This window comes from Leuciscus leuciscus, assembly GCF_965113295.1.
Source record: "Leuciscus leuciscus genome assembly, chromosome: 21".
In the NCBI taxonomy this organism is placed as follows: Eukaryota; Metazoa; Chordata; class Actinopteri; order Cypriniformes; family Leuciscidae; genus Leuciscus; species Leuciscus leuciscus.
In genome coordinates this window covers 20,107,389-20,126,676 of record NC_138745.1, presented here as the reverse complement: position 1 = coordinate 20,126,676, position 19,288 = coordinate 20,107,389, and the positions used below count along the sequence as shown (strand labels likewise).

Genomic DNA, 19,288 nt, shown 5'->3' with positions numbered 1-19,288 from the left:
TGTTTCATCCAAGTATTAAAACCAAAAGTGTTACTTTAATCAAACAGACAAGCAAATAAATAATCTGTTGATTCGAAACTCCCACACTAGGCATTCTTTCTCCTTTTTTTTTTTTTTTTTTTTTTTTTTGGTGTAATGACGTGCAAATTAGGTGATTTTGGTCTCCTCTTCCACTTATTTTTAAAACTATGGGGAATTGTGTCAGTGACCGCAATCTTCCACTATTTCATCCGATTTCATCGTCCACTGCTACGCAATCACGAGCTGCAGTGAGACCTCCTTGTCGATAGGCGTCCTAATATGTCATTGTGCTTCCTTACAAGGAACCGGGGAAGTACATCCGTCTCACATGTAACCCAAGTGACCTCAGGTTTCAATGCGTGCTCTCTGCATCTAATTCATTGTGAAGCTGTAACACACCATTGTGGTCTATTCACAATTATAATTTAAAGCTTATAGACTTGCGTCATATTTTAAATGGCTACCATCCAGGAGCTGTCTCCAGACTCTGGCCGTGTGGAGACACGACCGCCCGATGACGAGATCGAGGGAGATGATGAAGATGAAGAGGTACTCGATTGCTTCTACAATTTTGCCTGACCTCAAGAAAATTATAAAGATATTGGACAATGTGAAGAAACAGACCAAAGCTTGTTTGGTGCTGGCATTGTGAATATTAGCTATTTAGCCGGCCAAACTGGCATGAAATGAAGAGCCGCGTAACGTTAGCAGTTTGAGGATTTCTCTCACTTTTCCCTTTTTTTTTTCAGACATTTGTTCTGCACAAGTGACAAGTCAAATAATTATTTATCTTAGAAAATTATATATATATATATATACACATATATATATATATATATATATATATATATATATATATATATATATATATATATATAAATAATAAATGATGTGTGTATGTATATATGTATATATAAGTATAATACAATAGTGTGATTATTCATATATATATATATATATATATATATATACACACACACACATAATAAATTATTACATGCTTGTGAGAAATAAGCTTTTTCAGTGTGTCCTGAGTTACCATTTTGGCTGGTGGCGTGCGTTTTAGAGACTTCATTTTCTGATGTGATGCTCCAGCTTTTATTTCTTCTCTCCCAGTTCGATGAAACCATGTTGGAGAGGTTGTGGGGTCTCACGGAGATGTTTCCAGAATCACTGCGATCTGCAGCTGAAGTATCCGCACAGTGTTCGCTATCTGTAGCCAAAAAACTTTACAGGTGGGGTGCTGGCAGTTGACCATACAATTAAAACAGTCTATTCTACGCATGATGATTTTTTTTAGGCTACACATTTCAGCATCTTTTTTTCCATATTGTGCTCTCTTGTAGTTTCTCCCGCTCAGCTCTATGGGTCGGCACCACTTCCTTTATGATTCTGGTTCTGCCGGTTGTCTTTGAGACCGAGCGGTTACAGCTGGAACAACAACAATTACAACAGCAGAGACAGGTAAGTTGCACCAAAGTCCTGCCTATGAACCTTCCTTGTGATATCATACCCACCTAACTAGGGGTGAGCTCTATGACTGAAATCTTGTATGACAGAATAAGTATTTTTTTATCATAGTACATATATAACATATAGTTATTTTTGGTTAATAGTTTTAAAAATTGTTGGTAGTAACTTCACGATTCACAAAACGAAAGTAAAAGTGGCAGCCCCTCACGGACGACTGCCTCACACACATAAACAAAACATAACGTAAGTGTCCAGGCCTGGTCCTCTCTCGTCCTTCACTGTCATCGCTCCTCCCTTTATGCTTCTGTTGCTCCTCCGTGAGAGATACGAGGCTCACGTCGTTCTCTCGGCCCCGTCCCTCTTCCCACAACGTTCTACTGTATTTTTGCCTTATTTCATGTTTCTTTGTCACTCCTACATCTAAATAATGTAAAGCAGTCTTCACTTCTCTTACAAATCTTTGGTTAACATTAGGGGTGGAACGGTACATGTATTCGTATTGAACCGAAACGGTACGGGCATCACGGTTCGGTGCATACATTTACACAGAGAATACACGGTATAAAAATAAATAAAACTTGCGTGCAAATTAATTAATGTAATGCGGAACTACTGTTAGATACGCGGTTCTTTAGGGACACCTAATCTGTAGCCCCGCCTTAGCTCTGAAGAGAGGGAGAGAGGCGCGGGCGCGATCGAAAAGTCGCAAAGTGTTTACTTATATTTGTGTGTGTGTGAGTGAGGCGCGGGCGTGATCGAACAGTGTAAACATAAAAACATGCTCCGTCATTTTGTTTATACAGGACATCATTCAAACTGCAAAGTGTTTAAGTTACTGTTAATTAAAATTAAGGAAAACAAATATAGTAATCTGAAATGTAGCAAATTATTTTTCAATTCATTCAGGTACAATTACCAAACATATCTCAAGGTCTTTTTGTCTTTTTATTAATTTAATTAATAAACTAATTATATAAAACTATTGTCAGTGCACTACAGATAAACTGGTTCTATGCCTTAACTCTACCTAATGTTTTTTACGTTTCTTTTTCATTAAAGTATTAATTAATTTCTCATTTGTTTTGTCATTTTCCTGTTTTTAATAGATTTTGTTGGGTCCAAATGCCGGCATGTCTGGAGGAATGCCTGGAATGATGCCTCCTGCTCCTGGAAAGCTGTGATGTATATAATGTAACATCCATGAGTTGTAGAAGAAGGGGAAAGAGAGAGGGAGCAGGAACTGGAGAAAAGAAGATGCTGTGGTTGGTCAACATCAAGAAGTCATTACCCTGTATAGATTCTGTACAATGGAGATCTTGATGACTTTTTATGAACTTCCCTCTCTCTCTGCCTTTCTCACAAAAACATTCTGCATAGACTGATGTCCAAGCTCTGACCTTTTACTTTTTTATTATAGCTATCTAATAACATGTCTTTCAGAGAGAGACTATGGCATCTGTTGGGAATATTTTGACTGTGTTGTAGGTGCATTATATTTCTAAGAGAGTGTTTACGGTGGTCATTGTAATGCCGGATCAACACTGACATTGTAGAGAATCTATAACAGCATGTAAAAGATCTGTAATATTTATGAGGGCACGCAAAGCCAATGTTGATTGTGAAATTTTCTCTGTCTACAAATTATGGTTCTTTCTTGTTTTTGGTTCAGAAATGTTAAAACCTTAAGAAGTGGTTCTCTACCAACAGTGTCTTTTACAGGTAGAACTAACATCATGCAAAGCTTCTGCAGTGTTATTCCACAGAAAAAGCCATACTGTGTGTAGAATCATTGTGAAATATTTGAGAAATAATGTTTCAAAACAATTCTTTCAATAGTGAGTGATACTGTTTGCTCCACCTAATGGGAATAAAAACAAGTGCTCCTCTGTCCTCCTTTTGTGTATACTTTATATTACAGAATGACCTTCATATTTTGAAGCGACATAGAAGAGAAGGTGACGTGCGCCTCACTAATTCATGCAAAATGTCACAAATTTCAGTTGGACCTATGAGTTGGACACTCCAGTGATGATGATTGAGCAAAATAGCATAGGTTACCTCAACCTAACATTAATAATAATAATTTAACAAGGAATACAGTATTCCCACAGATTATCAGTCAACAAAGTTTTCCTCATAAAATCAATTGTTGAATTCGGAACCGCTTACTACTATTAATATTTCTGCCATAGACCGATATATGGTAAACGTAGTACGGGTAGTATACTGCCATGCGGTTCCGAATGCAACATGTTCCTTCCATAGGTTCCTTCCCATTTTCCATTTTCGGTAGGTGGAAATGACGCAACAACGAGGAATGACGTCAATTTAAAAGTCCTTTAGTTCGTAAAAAACAATTACACGAAATATAGAAAAGGTTTATGAATATTTTACTTTTTTGTTTGGGAGAATAAAGTAGGATACATGAATTTGAACGTAGATTTTTTATATATATATATATATTTTTTATAAAATAAAAGGCATGGTAAAACTTTTAAAACAGTTTAGAACAGTGAATAGAAATCAGCAAACATTACACAGTGTGCTTGGTCTGTCAGACTGCCACCAGGATCATAAAAAACCTTTTACATTTCAGGTCGGTTTGGTAAAATAGAGAAAACAGAACCATTTAGATGTATTATAAGTAGTTGTTGTAGTTTAAAAATCACAAAAAAATAACAAAAACAAAAAAAACACCCTAAACCTTTAATGTGCATTAATGACTATCAGAGCGCGGGAAAAGATGCGCGGCGCGCGCTGAAGTGTCACTCAGCGTGAGATCACTGACTTGAACAGTTTCTGTCAGCTTTCTCTGAGGAATAAACCGTATAAACGTGAGGTAAAATGTAATTTACATTCAATTATTATTGTCAAAAAAAGTTATTTTGCACCCGTATGACGAGGAACATGACACTATAACTGTTTATATTGCATCCACAGCGAGACTTAAGACCAGTTTTTTTAAACAGGCTGCTAACAGTTAACACTGGCTGATTAAAGTGTAAGCCGCCACTTTAACTAGATAATTACCGAATGACTTCGTTAACTAGCCGCTGAAGACGATGTATTTAATTGTAAACTTTCTTTTTAAATCATCCATAGTATGAAAGTTTTGGAAGAGCAGGCTTTGGAGGATGAGTCAGGGTACCAAGAAGATGAGGTGATTCACATTCATTTCTCTATGAGCCAGCCAAAACAATTTTAGTCGTGAGGTCTTGTGTTTAATATTAACTGTTACATGTTTCAAAATGCATTTAATGAAAATGTACAACTTAAATTAGACATAACGTTACCCATTTGTCTTTTACTAGTTTGTTTGTGTATAGCACAAATAAATGATGAATTAATTTCCTATAAAATCCCCTTAGGAATCCTTTTTTCAAGACATTGAGCTCTTACAGAAGCATGGCATTGTAAGTAAATTAATGTTAATCTTTCATAAGAAAGTTATGATAATCTCATCATGACAGTGACTGATTTATAACCTTTTCTCTTAAGAACATGGCTGACATTAAGAAACTGAAGTCTGTAGGGATTTGTACTGTGAAAGGCATCCAGATGACCACACGCCGTGCTCTCTGTAATGTAAAGGGACTGTCTGAGGCTAAAGTGGACAAAATAAAGGAAGCTGCTGGAAAGTTGATGGTAATTTGATGTGAATTCCCGTAATTTGTTAGAATAATACATATTTTTCAATTGCATAGAGTTAATCTTATAGTAAATGTATACAATTTTGTCGTCTTTCTTGTAGACATGTGGATTTCAGACAGCATCTGATTACATTATAAAAAGGAAGCAAGTGTTCCACGTCACAACTGGCAGTTTGGAGTTTGAGTAAGAAATAACAATGTTTATAGCTCTAAAATACTGTGCTGATGACATGGAGGGGGAAAAACTAGATATCTTGGCCATGATTTAACTAAAATGAGTTCAAAAATATGGCCACAAATTAATAAGTTGTGGGAACAAATTCTTATTTGCGGCAACAATATCTATTTCCCCCCATGTCATGCTAGGGCTTCGTACTAAAACCTACATGTTGTTTTCACAGACAGGGCTGAACATTTTGTCTGATAAAAGTCATAATAAAGTAATTATTTTACACATTAATGAAGAAATGCTTTATTCATATTTTGTTTAGCAAACTCCTTGGAGGAGGTGTGGAGAGTATGGCCATTACTGAGGCTTTTGGTGGTAGGGTGGTGTTATGATTATCAACCAGAATTAAATGCATTTTCCCATACATCAGTTCTACCAAAATTACATGTTTTTGTCTTTGTGAATCCTTTCCCGTACCTTCAGAATTCAGAACTGGAAAGACTCAACTCGCTCACACAATGTGTGGTAAGAACAATAATGTATTTTGTATAAATGGTATATTTATTTCCAATTTAATTGTCATTTCAGACCATTAATGTCACTCTCCTTCTCTTTTTCCCCAAGTAACCGCTCAGCTTCCTGGTGAATATGGCTATTCCGGAGGAAAGGTCATCTTCATTGATTCTGAAAACACCTTGTATCATTTCTGCACTTGCTTTCTTTGTGCCGAATGGATTTTTCTAAACCTATACAATATGGAGAATCCCTTTTCTCCTTAATAATTGTGAACACCAGTCGGCCTGAGAGGCTGAAGGACATAGCTGACAGATTCAATGTGGATCATGAAGCTGTACTGGATAATGTGTTATATGCACGTGCATATACCAGTAAGAACTTCCCTCTTTTTTTAAAGCTGAACTTTTTTACTTAAAGTTTTGAAATGTCGCTTTACTTTGGAGTTTAACAGGCTCTTAATAATTTGTTGTTTTTTAAAATCTTTTTCATTCATAGGCGAGCATCAGATGGAATTATTAGACTTTGTTGCAGCCAAGTTTCATGAGGAAGGAGGTGTTTTCAAGCTTCTGGTACGTCTGAGAGATAGAAGAAAAACACTTGATCCTATCATTGTAAACGTTCTGAGATTTTAATTTTTAGGAAGCGATTTTACTTGATGTTGTGTCCTTCGATAATACATTTTTCACAGATAATAGACTCAATCATGGCTCTGTTCCGGGTGGACTTCTCTGGAAGAGGCGAGCTGGCTGAGAGACAGCAGAAGCTTGCACAAATGCTCTCCAGACTGCAGAAGATCTCTGAAGGTCTGTAAAAATCATCTTCTGTTATATAAATTAATGGGAAGAAGAGACTACTAGTATAATGGACCTGACATAGAACTTGATAGTAGTCAGTCTTATCTTCAATGAAGTAAGCTTATGATTTTAACTTGTGAACTTCATTTTTCTGAACTTCACTTCATCAATAATATCTATCGTTTGTAGAGTACAACGTGGCAGTGTTTGTTACCAACCAGATGACTGCAGATCCAGGGGCTGGAATGACGTAAGTAGGAACACAAAACAAATAGGAAAGGGAATGTTGGGGAATTTTAAACTGATTATTATGATCTTAGATTTCAAGCAGATCCCAAAAAGCCCATTGGAGGACACATACTGGCGCATGCCTCCACCACACGCATCAGCTTGAGGAAAGGACGTGCTGAGTTGAGAATTGCCAAAATATTTGATAGGTAATTTCAAGATTTTCTCAATAACGCTTTAAAATAAGTTTCCATTACTTTATGTTAGTTAACTAACAATGAGCATTACATTACATAAATAGTTACAGTGTTTATTAATCTTTGTTAATGTTTGTTAATAAAAAATACAACTGTTCATTGTTAGTTCATGTTAGCTCATATCCATTAAAAAATATTAACAGATGTGTCGGCGCCAATGGCCTCGTGGTCAGTGCGCCGACATGTAGCGCCTTTGCGCTCGGCCGAGTTCGAGTCCCGACTCGTGGACCTTTCCCGATCCCATCCCCCGTCTCTCTACTGTCCTGTCACAATTAAAGGAAAATCACCCAAAAAAACTATATACAAAATAATAATAATATTAACAGATACAACTTTTGATTTTAATAATGTATTAGTAAATGATCAAATTAACATCATAACTTAGATTATTTTATGCTTTAAAACATTTTAATGGTCAGTTGATGTTAACTAATGTAGTTAACTAATGTTAACAATGCCTCCTTCCTTATTGTAAAGTGTTACTATTTTCTCTTTTTGTTTCTCAGCTAACATAAAAAGAACACATACAATGCACAAGTTATGCATATGTACATTTATTTATAGATTTAGACAGTTATAGAATATGATTATCATTTGATTTAAATGCAACCAAACCTCTGCTTTTCTACAGCCCAGACATGCCAGAAAGCGAGGCTACTTTTGCCATCACCGCTGGAGGAATAGCAGATGCCAAAGACTAAAAATCTACACAGAAAGCATGTTAACATAAATGTCTCCATTTTGTTCAAGATGGAACCTGTTCAAGTTAACGCATAAACTAGTTGTACCTATTTATTTACATGTTAACCTATTGTCTATTTGTTTATACATTGTATTTATACTTTGTTTATACATTACTCATCTATATTTATAAATTGTATATTTTTAATTGTTTATTTATACAATGCAATATTAATAACATTAAAACGGTTGAATAAAAACCACTGCAGATTGGCATTTTTACTGGTAATATATTCCCGTTTTTTAATGTTGTACTTGTAGGTTTACTATGATGGTCTTAATTTGAAAAGCTGTTGATGTGGCTATTGGGTCTCTGCTTTCACAGTCCACGTTTCTGCACAGGCACTGCGCGAGTGCGCGCATGCAAGATTCAGGATCAGCTAACTACTAGCTACACGTACATGGTGTCGCATGAAGAAGACGAGCGCCCCATGAACCATTTCAGCTCAGTTACGAGTTCCCCAATCCATCAATTTACCTGGAATAGATACTGAAAACACAGCAGACTTGGTTGTGTTCAAAACCGCCTTGTGGGTTAAATCACAACCCGCTAGAAACGTCAGCTATTCTAGTTAAAGCCACTATGGACTCGAGAGATATAGCCCCTGATTCGTGGGAACAGGAGGACGATGTTGAGGCCACGGCTGATACCGAACTTCAGTCCGCCTTCATCGGGCTCAACGTTAACGCTCCGGAATTCGTACCATCCTTTCTTTCTCAAGGTCCAGCGGAAAACGATACGTCTGATGGTAAACTAACAGCGTTAATAAACCGACTGACTGAGCATTGATGCAGTCTTACCATAAAAGGGCTTTTAGCTGGAAATGTTTATAACGGGCTAGCCAAACAGATGCCAGCGTTTATCTGAGCGCTATATTTACCATAGTCGAGTAAAGACATTTTCATTATACATAGTCAGGTGTACATTATAATATGTTAATGTAGCGCACTTTAATAAACATGTGATCTGTCATGACTCATGAACTAAATGCCGGATAGACTTGCTTAGCGAGTTTAGCAGCCGACTTCACAATTTACTTGTTAATACATGATACTAGCATGACGTACATAACACACTATACGAACTAGCACTCATTTAAAAAAATGTAATAAGAATTGTGTGCTTATTCAAATGTTTTACACGACATGTGAAATGTTTATAACAACATTATGATTAAAATTATGTATGAGGTGAAGAAGGCACAAATTATCGCTATTCTAGCTGTTTTATTCTACACAGGAGCGGGTCGCCCTCTTATGGGTGCTGCGTGTTTGTCACATGACCAGCTGTGTCGTACAATTGAGTTAATAGTAATACTAATAGACAGATGACCTGCTAATAATATTTGACTCCAGTCTGTTTCAGGTTATTTAGTTTATTGTGTAAATTACAAGGAGGCATTTCCACACTAACTTTGAGAAAATGTTCCTGTTTGTTTTCACCTGTACATTGAAATTATGTATTTAACTTATATTAACAGTGAGCTAAACAACCTAATTAAGCTGTCTGTGGATAGCATAAACTATTCTTAAAGTTGACATGACATGGATGTTGCAAGTCTTTTCTTCCCTATTGGGGCGTTTCCTCCAAGGAGGTAAGGGAGGCAGTGCCTCAAAAACATTGGATGAGAATATAATCCATATTACAAAAATAAAACACGCAAATTTGTTTTGTATATTACAAAATGTGAGATTAAAAAGTGTATAAATCACACATTTTTCTAAAGTAACACTGTCTAACTGCGACACCAGGGGCCGGTTGCATAAACCTCTAAGACTAGTCTTACAAGTTTATTTTCTTTAAGACGGTTCATAGCTTTTTTAAATCAGTTACATAAAAACGTAGATAAGCCTACTTTGATACCGAAAACTAAGACTGACTGCCCCTGACTAACTGTTAGTAGGTCATACTAGAACTTTAGACACTGTCTTAACATTATGGCTATGTTTATGCAACCGGCCACAGCAGGTAAAGTTAGCGAGAGGACCTGTCTCTCTTGCCTCTGAGCCCATTGAGTTTTAACAGACCCCCTAACATGCGGTGGGTTTGGTGAGGGGTAATTGAGAATGAATGGGGCAAAGTCATGTGAGAGGAGGCAATGCCTAGGCCTATATCGTGATATGATTGGTTCATGGGATAATTCCCTCCTCGTGTTTTTAATGAGCAATCAGCCTGGTGAAATTAAAGGTACATCTTCAAGTAGTATCTTCGACCAGTGTTCATAAAGCTTTGATTGATGATCCAACAATAAGGTGACTTAAGAACAGCTGAACACCTGTTCACACACACACAATTTTTTTAAAAAATTGTTACTGCCTTTAGTTATTATTTTGGGATAAATGTAAAAATGCTTAAAAACACTAACTTGAGATTTATACTTGTTTTTAAAAAACAGAACATTAATTACATCTGTCACGGGTGAGGTGGTTAAGATCAAGCGCATGATGAAGGAGATTCAATAGGAGACGTAAAATACAAGACAAGGAATAGGGAGAAACAGAGCTTAAAATACACAGAACAGATCAGGGAAACGTGACACAGCTGGGGCAAATTAACTAATGAAGGAATGGCTAGAAACCGAACAATGAACAGAGGAAGAGCATGCAGGTGAGGGCCAGGGAGGATGATGGGAAATGTAGTGACCGTGACAACATCGTTAATGTAAAAATACAAAATAAAATGTTATATAAAATTTTAATTTCTTTTTATATAACGTATTTTAACCAGGAAAATGTGGCAACATTAAGTGTAACTGAGATATGAATTTACATTTGATTTATATATATATATATAAAAAAAACTCAGGACTTTTCCTCCTCATTTTCAGAACACCACTGCACGCCACTGATCCAAGTAAAACGGTATTAAAAAAATGTAGGAGGGACTTGATTTTGTCCATTGGGTATTTTGTAAATTATAAATTATTTATTATATATACTGCAATATTCCATACAAAAAATAAGAGTTGTCAATTTTGATTTCGTGGTGACTCAGAACTGCCAGATTTCTCTGAGTTTGATTTAATGTTTTCCCATCATAACCCATATCTCTGTCCACAGGTGCTGATGCAGTGGCAAGCATGGAGATCTCAGAACCTGTGGGTATGTTAATGCTTTTTGGATATCTGTCTATCAAGCCTAGACTCTACTTTTCTGCTTGGGTTTTGTGTTCTGATATAGTGTTGCACTTCCACTATTGCTGCTTCATCAGCCATACAGAGGACAACTTGTTACATCAGCACTCATGTGCTCAAATTACAGGCCTTATTTATCCCTTACTTACACCTCCAGCCGCAGATACTGACTCAGAGAAGCAGAACTGTCAAAACAATGAATGCGTTTCTCAATTTCTGTTGTTGTAGCAGCTTGTTTCTTAGCTTGATTTTGTGTATTGTTATGCAGCACAATATATGTTAATTGAAATTCATTTTCCTGTCCTCTGCTTAATTCTCTTAATCAATCTCTTTTTTGGCTTAAAGCGTGGTTCTCAAACTTTTTGACTTTAAGCATTTATTCTTTTGAACCTAAAACGAGACACTCTGTGCTGGTTGTTCTTTAACACGCATCTGTAAAAGGATGCAAAAGCATCATACATGTATCATACAAAAAGTGGTCCATACAACTTTATCATTTGTTACATTTGAAATTTCTGTAACCCTCTGGGGATTTTAGGTCATTTTTGACAGAATTTTTTGTTTTGTGTTATTAGAATTTTTTACTTCATCAGAATGGTACGAAACTTGGGACAGGTTTTGGCATTTGGCACACACAAAAAATGAGAAAAATTGAAAAAAAGGTTAAATGGTCCTGAAAAAAATAGTCACACTTGGGCTGTTTATTGGAAACAAATGGAAAATGAATTTCCTCTACTGGAAATGTTTGGTACTGCGCCCAAACAAAATCTTACTGAAAGATATCAACCTCGAATTTGGAACACAATTTGTTTAGATTTATGGTTTTGATTTTGTTTCACAATTTTAGAGTGTAGTTTTGGAAAATATAAATTTCATATAAAATGTAAAAATATCGTTTTATTTATGCATTTTTCATAATAATAAACTTATAATTCTATAGCTTTTTTTTGTTTCACTTATTTCCCTTTTTCTTTATTTTTCACTTTAGCAATAATCTGTCATGTCTTTTTTAAAAAGATACCAAACTTAAGGTAATAAAGGGAACATAAATATTCCATGAATATAATTTAGTACCGTTAACATAAGAAAAATATATTACATTCATTTCATAAAAAAAAAAAAGTTTGATCCTTTTTGCCCGCAAAACGAGCAGCACCAGAAGGTTAACATTAATTATTTATTTATTTATTTATTTATTTTAAAAGTGCTTTATTTATTTACATTTTTATTTTCAAATTAATACATTAAGTGATTTCTTCTTTTTTTGCCAAATAGATACTCTACCCAAAAATAGAAATTCTATCATTTACTTACCCTGATGTTGTTCCAAACCTGTATTGCATTTCTTTTCTTTTCTTTTTTTTCTTTTCTTTGTTGATATTTTGAAGAACATTGGTAACCAAATAACATTGGAACATTGGTTGACTTCCATTGTCACAGAAGAAAGAAAGTCATACAGTTTAGGAACAACATGAGGGTGAGAAAAGGAGTGTTCAGGAGGTCCTCCGTTGTTTTAAGCATACAAAGCATTTACAATTTAAAAAAAAATATTTCTCATGGTGTAGCTAAAAGATTGTTTTACTAAACAGCTGAGCTGACTCAACTGAAAGGACACCGCTTATGATTAAAGGGCCACGTTAGATGCTGAGTGTTAAGACGCATTTTTTTTTGCTTGTTTCTATATTTTCCAGGAACAGGTCATTGTGTTTTAGTAAGTTTTAACATTGAAACATGTTGCTGTGACTGTCCCCACAGCTGCAGTGGAGAACGGAGAGACAGATGCCAGCGCAGTGGAGACGTGGGAGCAGAAGGGGGAGCGGGATGAGGAGGAACCAGGAGGTGGATCCCCGGCTGACACTGGATGCTCTAGGGATGAGGAACAGGATGAAATGATGGAGGAGGATGAAGAGATGCCGACCCCCAAGCTGCCTCCTCCTCTACCAGACGCCCCTAAGAAAGAACATGTGAATGTTGTGTTCATTGGACATGTGGGTATGTTAACGTGTTTTTAGTGTCATTTAGTGTTGGAATATACAGTTACGGTTACAATGCATGTCAGAACTATTTGATGTATATACATATTCGTTGGGGCGTGTCCTCCTCTGGGAAGTTAAAATGATTTTTTCTTTGTTCTGCAGACAAAAAAAATGTAACGGCAGTGTTTGGCAGTGATTTCTCTCATATTAAAACTAACATTATAATAATTGCACCTGTTTCTGAATATTGACTGATCTAAGTGTAGACTACTTGGATAAAGCAATATTCAGAAACCGGTGCAACGAATAAAAAGCACAAACACAAAACTTGTAAATAAAATAATTTTATATATACAATTTGATAATATAGATTTTTTTTAGTGCTGTCAAATTCTAAAATAAAAGTTTGTGTATTTATATATTATTATATTTATTTACATATATACATATGTGTGTATATATAATATACATATATACACAAACATATATAATATACACATGTAAAAAAAAAAACATAATTTTCCAGATACAAAATTATGGCCAGTGAAATTGCTGATTGGCTAGCAAGTTTTCAAAACCACTAGCCAGAGTGGCTGGTGAGCAAATAAATGATTTATTACTGATTTATTTTTCTTCTGTACAGATGCAGGCAAGTCTACGATTGGTGGACAGATTATGTGAGTGAACCATGATTCTTTATAACAAAGACTTGACTGCTATAACCTTCAATTATACATTATGATATATGATGTGAAAAAATGCATATTTAATTGTTTACCATTAAGGTATCTAACTGGTATGGTGGACAAAAGAACGCTGGAGAAATATGAACGGGAGGCAAAAGAGAAGAACAGAGAGACTTGGTAAACATTTATTGATGCCTTTCTTTCCATGGAAATGCAGCATAATATTATTACAATTTAAAATAATTTATACAAATTTTAAAATAAAATCTATTCCTTTAAAGGCAAAGCTTAATTTACTTCAGTCTTCAGTGTCACATGGTCCTACAGAAATCATTCTATTATGTTGATTTGGTGCTCAAGAAACATTTCATATTGTTATTATCAATGTTGAAAACAGTTTTGCTACTTGTGGAAATTTTTATGGATCTTCAGGAAGTTCAACATTTGTTTTGTAACATTATAATTGTCTTTACTGCTACTTTTAATAAATTATTATTATATATATATTTTTTTAAATCTTACTCACCCTCAACTTTTGAATGGCACTGTAGTGTACATCATGTGACAAACATGGAGATTGGTTAAAAGGCTTTTTCTAAGATAAGAAACCCAAATGGTATAGTCACTTTTAGATGTCTATATGAGCTTTTACACATATTCTTGGCTTTTTTGAGTGAAATATTTGTTCTCATGATGCGATCTGGGTTGAAATGACATCTCATTCATGTTTATCCTTGCAGGTATCTTTCCTGGGCTCTAGACACAAACCAAGAGGAAAGAGACAAGGGGAAAACAGTAGAAGTTGGAAGAGCCTACTTTGAGACTGAGAAAAAGCACTTTACTATTCTTGACGCCCCAGGGCATAAAAGCTTTGTACCCAACATGATCGGGGGGGCATCCCAAGCTGATTTGGCAGTGCTGGTGAGTTCCTCTTGAAACGCCTACAGCCGATAGCTCTGTAGCTAAGCTGTGCAAGTCTTTGATAAAGACATTATAAGTAATGCTTGTTGAATTGAGAGTACAAAATCAGAAAAAAAGAAATGTCTTTTTTTTTTTAACGTTAAAATATTTTTACTTTCAGATAAAATTATTAGACATACTAATATATAGGATTTAATAAGAAATTAATATAACAATTACGTTAAATGAATCAAAAGTGAAAGTACATTTAGTTTTAGAATTATTATAATTTTTTTCAAATAAATGCTGATCTTAAAATATATTAAAATAGTTGTTATTTTAAATTGTAACCATATTTTGCAATATTGATGTTTTGACTATTTTTGATTTAAACAATAATAATAATTCTACCTTGGTGAGAATATATATATTTTTTTTTTACAAAAACATTACTGACCCCAAACTTTTGAACGGTAGTGTACATATAAATTGAAAAACATTTTTTTTTTTAAATAATAGGTCTTGACTTTATTTATTGACACTTAAGAAAACATAATTTTCCTTTTCTTCAGGTCATCTCTGCCAGGAAGGGTGAGTTTGAGACCGGTTTTGAAAAGGGAGGTCAGACGAGGGAGCATGCCATGCTGGCCAAAACAGCTGGAGTCAAACATCTGATAGTCCTCGTCAACAAAATGGACGATCCCACTGTGAACTGGAGTTTGGATAGGTGAATAAAATAGAGTTTGACTTTCATTTTTTTTATCCTTGTATCTGGTCCTTCTTTTACAAATTACTACACATTTACCCCCACAGATATGAGGAATGTAAAGAGAAGTTAGTGCCGTTTCTGAAGAAAGTGGGTTTTAATCCAAAGAAAGACATTCACTTCATGCCCTGCTCCGGAATGACAGGAGCCAACCTGAAAGAAACTTCTGAGTTGTGCCCCTGGTACACGTAAGTTTAACATGTCATTTTTCTGGCTTCTGTGAACATACGAAGGTGAAATCCGAGTTTCAATTGGCAGTTTACTTCAACGCTGAACTTTTATAGGGGATTGCCATTCATTCCACATCTGGACAGCCTGCCAAACTTCACCAGACCAACTGATGGTCCCATCAGATTGGCTATAGTGGATAAATACAAGGTAAGTGAAAGATGGTATTGATATCTTAACATTTCATGTCAAGTTTAATGACATTTGCATATGCAGTATGCATTTCAAAACGGCATCTGTTATTCTAAAATATAATATTCTGAGTGTCTATCAAGAGTTTCTTACTGTTTCAAAGACTGCAATTGTCTCAGTTTCTGCTGACGATTTCCAATTATTTAAAGGAGTGTTTTGGCAGGAAAGCATCTTGTATAATGGAACGAGGAAATTGTTTTCTCAGCTGTTCTCTTCCCAGTGAGACAACATTTGTCCAGTATTATGAAACCAATAAGCTAAACTAAGCTCTGTGTTCAGCACATGTAATGAGATTAAGTTCAAGTTAATTAAAGTCTTGCTTAGTTTCTTTGCTAGAGCTGGCAGTCATCATCAGATTAAAGTGTCAGTAATTGGATAGAAAACATCTTCAAATACGCTTGACACCCAAATGCCAAATGCTCAAAAGTCAATTTAGGCATCACAACATTATAAATGTAATTGTTATAAAGTAGTGATATTAAATGATTCATGTTTTTTCTAGATAACCTTTACTGAGTGTTAAATCATGGCAGATAAAATATAAAAATATATGTAATCGCGATGACTCGCATCCGGTTAAAAGTTTAACTGCATAAAAGTTTGTATGCATACACAAATATATATATATATATGTATATGTATGTGTGTGTCTGTGTATATACATATAGACGTATGTGTGTGTGTGTGTGTGTGTGTATATATATATATATATATGTGTGTGTGTGTGCGCATTTACACACACATATATTAAATAAACACAAATGTTTGTTAGATGTGATTAATTGCGATTCATCGGTTTGACAGCTCTTATATTTATAGAATAAAAAATTTTAAATCGTTATTTTCTCTCATGAGATATTTGTTTTCATGTTATGGGTGTCACTAAAATTCTAGAGTATTCTGTCTAAATGAATAACACTTTTAAATGCTACATGCGAATTTAGGCTTCACAACATTCTAATGTTATATGGTGTTTATTACAATTTTTTAAGATGACCTCTGCCATCATTTAACTTTCACTTAAAGTAAATCTAAATGTAAAAAAGGAGGCCTGAAAAAATATTCAAAAATAAAAAAAATTAAGTCTCTAATATCAGCCGATAGAGTCCATAATGCTGCTTTATAATCTCTTGTGCAGGACATGGGCACTGTGGTGCTTGGAAAACTGGAGTCTGGGAGTATCGGGAAAGCACAACAACTTATTATGATGCCAAATCGGGTAAGACTGTACAAAACAACAGTATGCATGAGAGAATTTCCTTCTTGTTTTGTTAGGTACAAATACAATATGTTTTTATCGTAACCATTATGAATTTAATACCCATTATGATGAATGATAACAGTCAACGTCTAAAACACTGCTTGTTCTTATTTCCCAGAACACAGTGGAGGTGTTGAGTCTTCTCTCTGATGATGTGGAGACGGAGTACGCCTCGCCTGGTGAAAACCTGAAGCTCCGGCTCAAAGGCATCGAGGAGGAAGAGATTCTCCCAGGATTTATCCTATGCAATGCTGAGAACCTGTGTCACTCAGGGCGCACTTTTGATGCCCAGGTAATGATTCCAGCTCTGACGGTAAAGATTATGAATACTATCTCACTTTTTGGAAGATCTAATAGCTTTTTTTCTTTGTTCTTGTTAACAGATTGTCATTATTGAACACAAATCCATTATATGCCCAGGTTACAATGCAGTACTACACATACATACCTGCATAGAAGAAGTGCAGATAACAGTAAGTTATTTTGTGTGCACTTCTAAAATATTCAGACGTAAAGGTGTGAAACGTTCATTCAAATCTCCACGATAGAGAGCACCACGGTTTGGTAGCCTAAAATATTTAACTGTCATGTTCCTCAAAAACCTCTACGAATAGGCGTTAATCTGTCTGGTGGACAAGAAGACAGGAGAAAAGAGCAAGACTCGCCCACGCTTCGTCAAACAAGACCAAGTATGCATCGCCCGTCTTAGGGCTGCAGGAACTATCTGCTTAGAGACTTTTAAAGACTTCCCTCAGATGGGACGTTTCACCTTGAGAGATGAGGGTGAGATATCATGAAAATATAACATGACAATTCAAATGTAATATTCCCTGAATTCTAAAATGAAGATTTTTTTTTTTTTAGGTAAGACAATCGCAATTGGCAAGGTGCTGAAGTTGGTACCTGAGAAGGACTAAATGCGGATAGAAGGACTTCCGTGGTGCACTCTGGGATTGAGGAGGATGCAGTGATGTGTGCCTGCCAGATGTCCTCCAAACTGCTCCATCTTCCCACTGTGGATCAGTCTAAGAAAATTAGTTTGGAAAAAGGACATTATCAAAGTGACAGAATAAATTTTTAGGAAGAACATTAATATAGAAAGACAAGCTCAGTGTGACAGCTTTCTCATATTGAGAGCTCAGCTATGCCACTCATGTAGCCCAATTTTTAGAGCCAGTTCCTCTCTACTGGTACATATTCAATCGTAAAGTGGATGCAATTTTCTTTAAAGGCATTGGCCTTTTAATTTCATGTTAAAATACAGATGACTTACTGAGGGAGTCTTAGTGTCATCTCTTTGAGAGGTGCCTCTTTTTGATGCCGTTCAAACGTAACATTTAGATAATTTCCCCCCACACAAGAAAGCAGGGTCTCTGATTGCATATCACTTTATAACAACATCATCTGGATAGTTTGAGATTGCTGACTGTTTCATTATGGCATGAAAGGGGTCCACACACAGGGTCAGAGCTTGCCAATACCCTTGCTCTTTACCTGGAAAGCCCCGCAAGAGTCGTAATTGTCAAGATCAGGTCATACAAGAGGCCTTGTCCTTCAAATAAATTGAAACTTATGTAGAGATGTAATCATACACCAGATGAGCAGATGAATTTGTTTACTGTGATGTCATTACATAACAAATGACAAATACACCCATGTGGTTAAAAAAAGAATGTCACATCAGCTGGTGTAAATTCTGTACACTCCTGTTGGGGATGTAAACTTCAAACTTCCAAAAAAATAAAACACTAAAATGACTTTAAATGAAAGTGGTTTGTTTATATATGTGTTTATATAGTGTTCAATATCCTGGAACTCACATTGTAGTTTACAAATTCTGTATTATTCTGCTAATGCACTATGGTCAATGGACCTTTTTCACAGACTGTGATGACGTGCTTTAACGGTCATCAGCATTGTAAATCCTGCAAGGTATTGTGTGTGTGTGTATATATATATATATATATATATATATATATATATATATATATATATATTTTTTTTTTGTACACTTATAACACTATACCTTCTATGATATTAAGTTGTGAAAACACTATTGTGGAGTTTTTCTTTTGCTATTTGAGCAAATGGGAACACAAAAAATATATTTAATGTAGTCTCTCATTCACCACTGTAGAAGTTTACCCAACTATGATGACTTCGGCTTCTGAGAAACCAGGAAAAGTGAAAAAGGTCAATGATTTAATTAAAGCAGATAAGGAAGCTTGAAGGCCAAATGGGAATGATAACGCAGAAAATAATGTGCCACTGTTTCATTAATAATGGTATTTGATTT

At 35.3% G+C, this 19,288-nt stretch overlaps 3 protein-coding genes across 6 annotated transcripts; all 3 read left to right on the top strand.

Moving 5' to 3' along the window:
• The first annotated feature begins 330 nt into the window (after positions 1–330).
• tomm22 (translocase of outer mitochondrial membrane 22 homolog (yeast)) lies at positions 331–3,384 on the top strand. Its single transcript, XM_082152231.1, has 4 exons — positions 331–570; positions 1,138–1,256; positions 1,368–1,485; positions 2,601–3,384. Exons 1-4 carry the CDS (start codon positions 478–480, stop codon positions 2,673–2,675), a joined length of 405 nt encoding a protein of 134 aa, XP_082008357.1. The 5' UTR covers positions 331–477; the 3' UTR covers positions 2,676–3,384.
• A 672-nt stretch (positions 3,385–4,056) lies between these two features.
• dmc1 (DNA meiotic recombinase 1) lies at positions 4,057–8,070 on the top strand. Of its 4 annotated transcripts, XM_082152037.1 has the most exons (15): positions 4,057–4,333; positions 4,435–4,495; positions 4,597–4,654; positions 4,863–4,907; positions 4,993–5,139; positions 5,246–5,328; positions 5,636–5,688; positions 5,797–5,838; positions 5,938–6,010; positions 6,109–6,200; positions 6,325–6,398; positions 6,518–6,632; positions 6,813–6,873; positions 6,944–7,060; positions 7,740–8,070. In XM_082152037.1, exons 3-15 carry the CDS (start codon positions 4,598–4,600, stop codon positions 7,807–7,809), a joined length of 1,029 nt encoding a protein of 342 aa, XP_082008163.1. In that variant the 5' UTR covers positions 4,057–4,333; positions 4,435–4,495; position 4,597; the 3' UTR covers positions 7,810–8,070. The 4 variants fall into 4 exon arrangements, with proteins under 4 accessions (XP_082008163.1, XP_082008161.1, XP_082008162.1 ...); XM_082152035.1 differs by having other exon boundaries at positions 4,435–4,654; XM_082152036.1 differs by having other exon boundaries at positions 4,057–4,495.
• A 168-nt stretch (positions 8,071–8,238) lies between these two features.
• Positions 8,239–18,761, top strand: gspt1 (G1 to S phase transition 1). The gene is made up of 14 exons (XM_082152031.1): positions 8,239–8,598; positions 10,910–10,951; positions 12,739–12,975; positions 13,603–13,636; positions 13,745–13,822; positions 14,386–14,566; positions 15,118–15,272; positions 15,359–15,499; positions 15,596–15,689; positions 16,870–16,950; positions 17,111–17,284; positions 17,376–17,465; positions 17,607–17,775; positions 17,857–18,761. The coding sequence occupies exons 1-14, from the start codon at positions 8,433–8,435 to the stop codon at positions 17,907–17,909; spliced, it is 1,695 nt and encodes a 564-aa protein (XP_082008157.1). The 5' UTR covers positions 8,239–8,432; the 3' UTR covers positions 17,910–18,761.
• Positions 18,762–19,288: the final 527 nt, after the last annotated feature.

Bases quoted from the DNA above. Each gene is read 5' to 3' on its own strand.
- tomm22 (XM_082152231.1), top strand. From the start codon at position 478: ATGGCTACCATCCAGGAGCTGTCTCCAGACTCTGGCCGTGTGGAGACA. The intron at 571-1,137 runs GTACTCGATTGC...CTTCTCTCCCAG, and splicing joins GAGATGATGAAGATGAAGAG to TTCGATGAAACCATGTTGGA. The intron at 1,486-2,600 runs GTAAGTTGCACC...TGTTTTTAATAG, and splicing joins AATTACAACAGCAGAGACAG to ATTTTGTTGGGTCCAAATGC.
- dmc1 (XM_082152037.1), top strand. From the start codon at position 4,598: ATGAAAGTTTTGGAAGAGCAGGCTTTGGAGGATGAGTCAGGGTACCAA. The intron at 5,329-5,635 runs GTAAGAAATAAC...TATTTTGTTTAG, and splicing joins ACTGGCAGTTTGGAGTTTGA to CAAACTCCTTGGAGGAGGTG. The intron at 6,399-6,517 runs GTACGTCTGAGA...CATTTTTCACAG, and splicing joins GAGGTGTTTTCAAGCTTCTG to ATAATAGACTCAATCATGGC.
- gspt1 (XM_082152031.1), top strand. From the start codon at position 8,433: ATGGACTCGAGAGATATAGCCCCTGATTCGTGGGAACAGGAGGACGAT. The intron at 13,823-14,385 runs GTAAACATTTAT...TTATCCTTGCAG, and splicing joins GAGAAGAACAGAGAGACTTG to GTATCTTTCCTGGGCTCTAG. The intron at 14,567-15,117 runs GTGAGTTCCTCT...CCTTTTCTTCAG, and splicing joins AAGCTGATTTGGCAGTGCTG to GTCATCTCTGCCAGGAAGGG.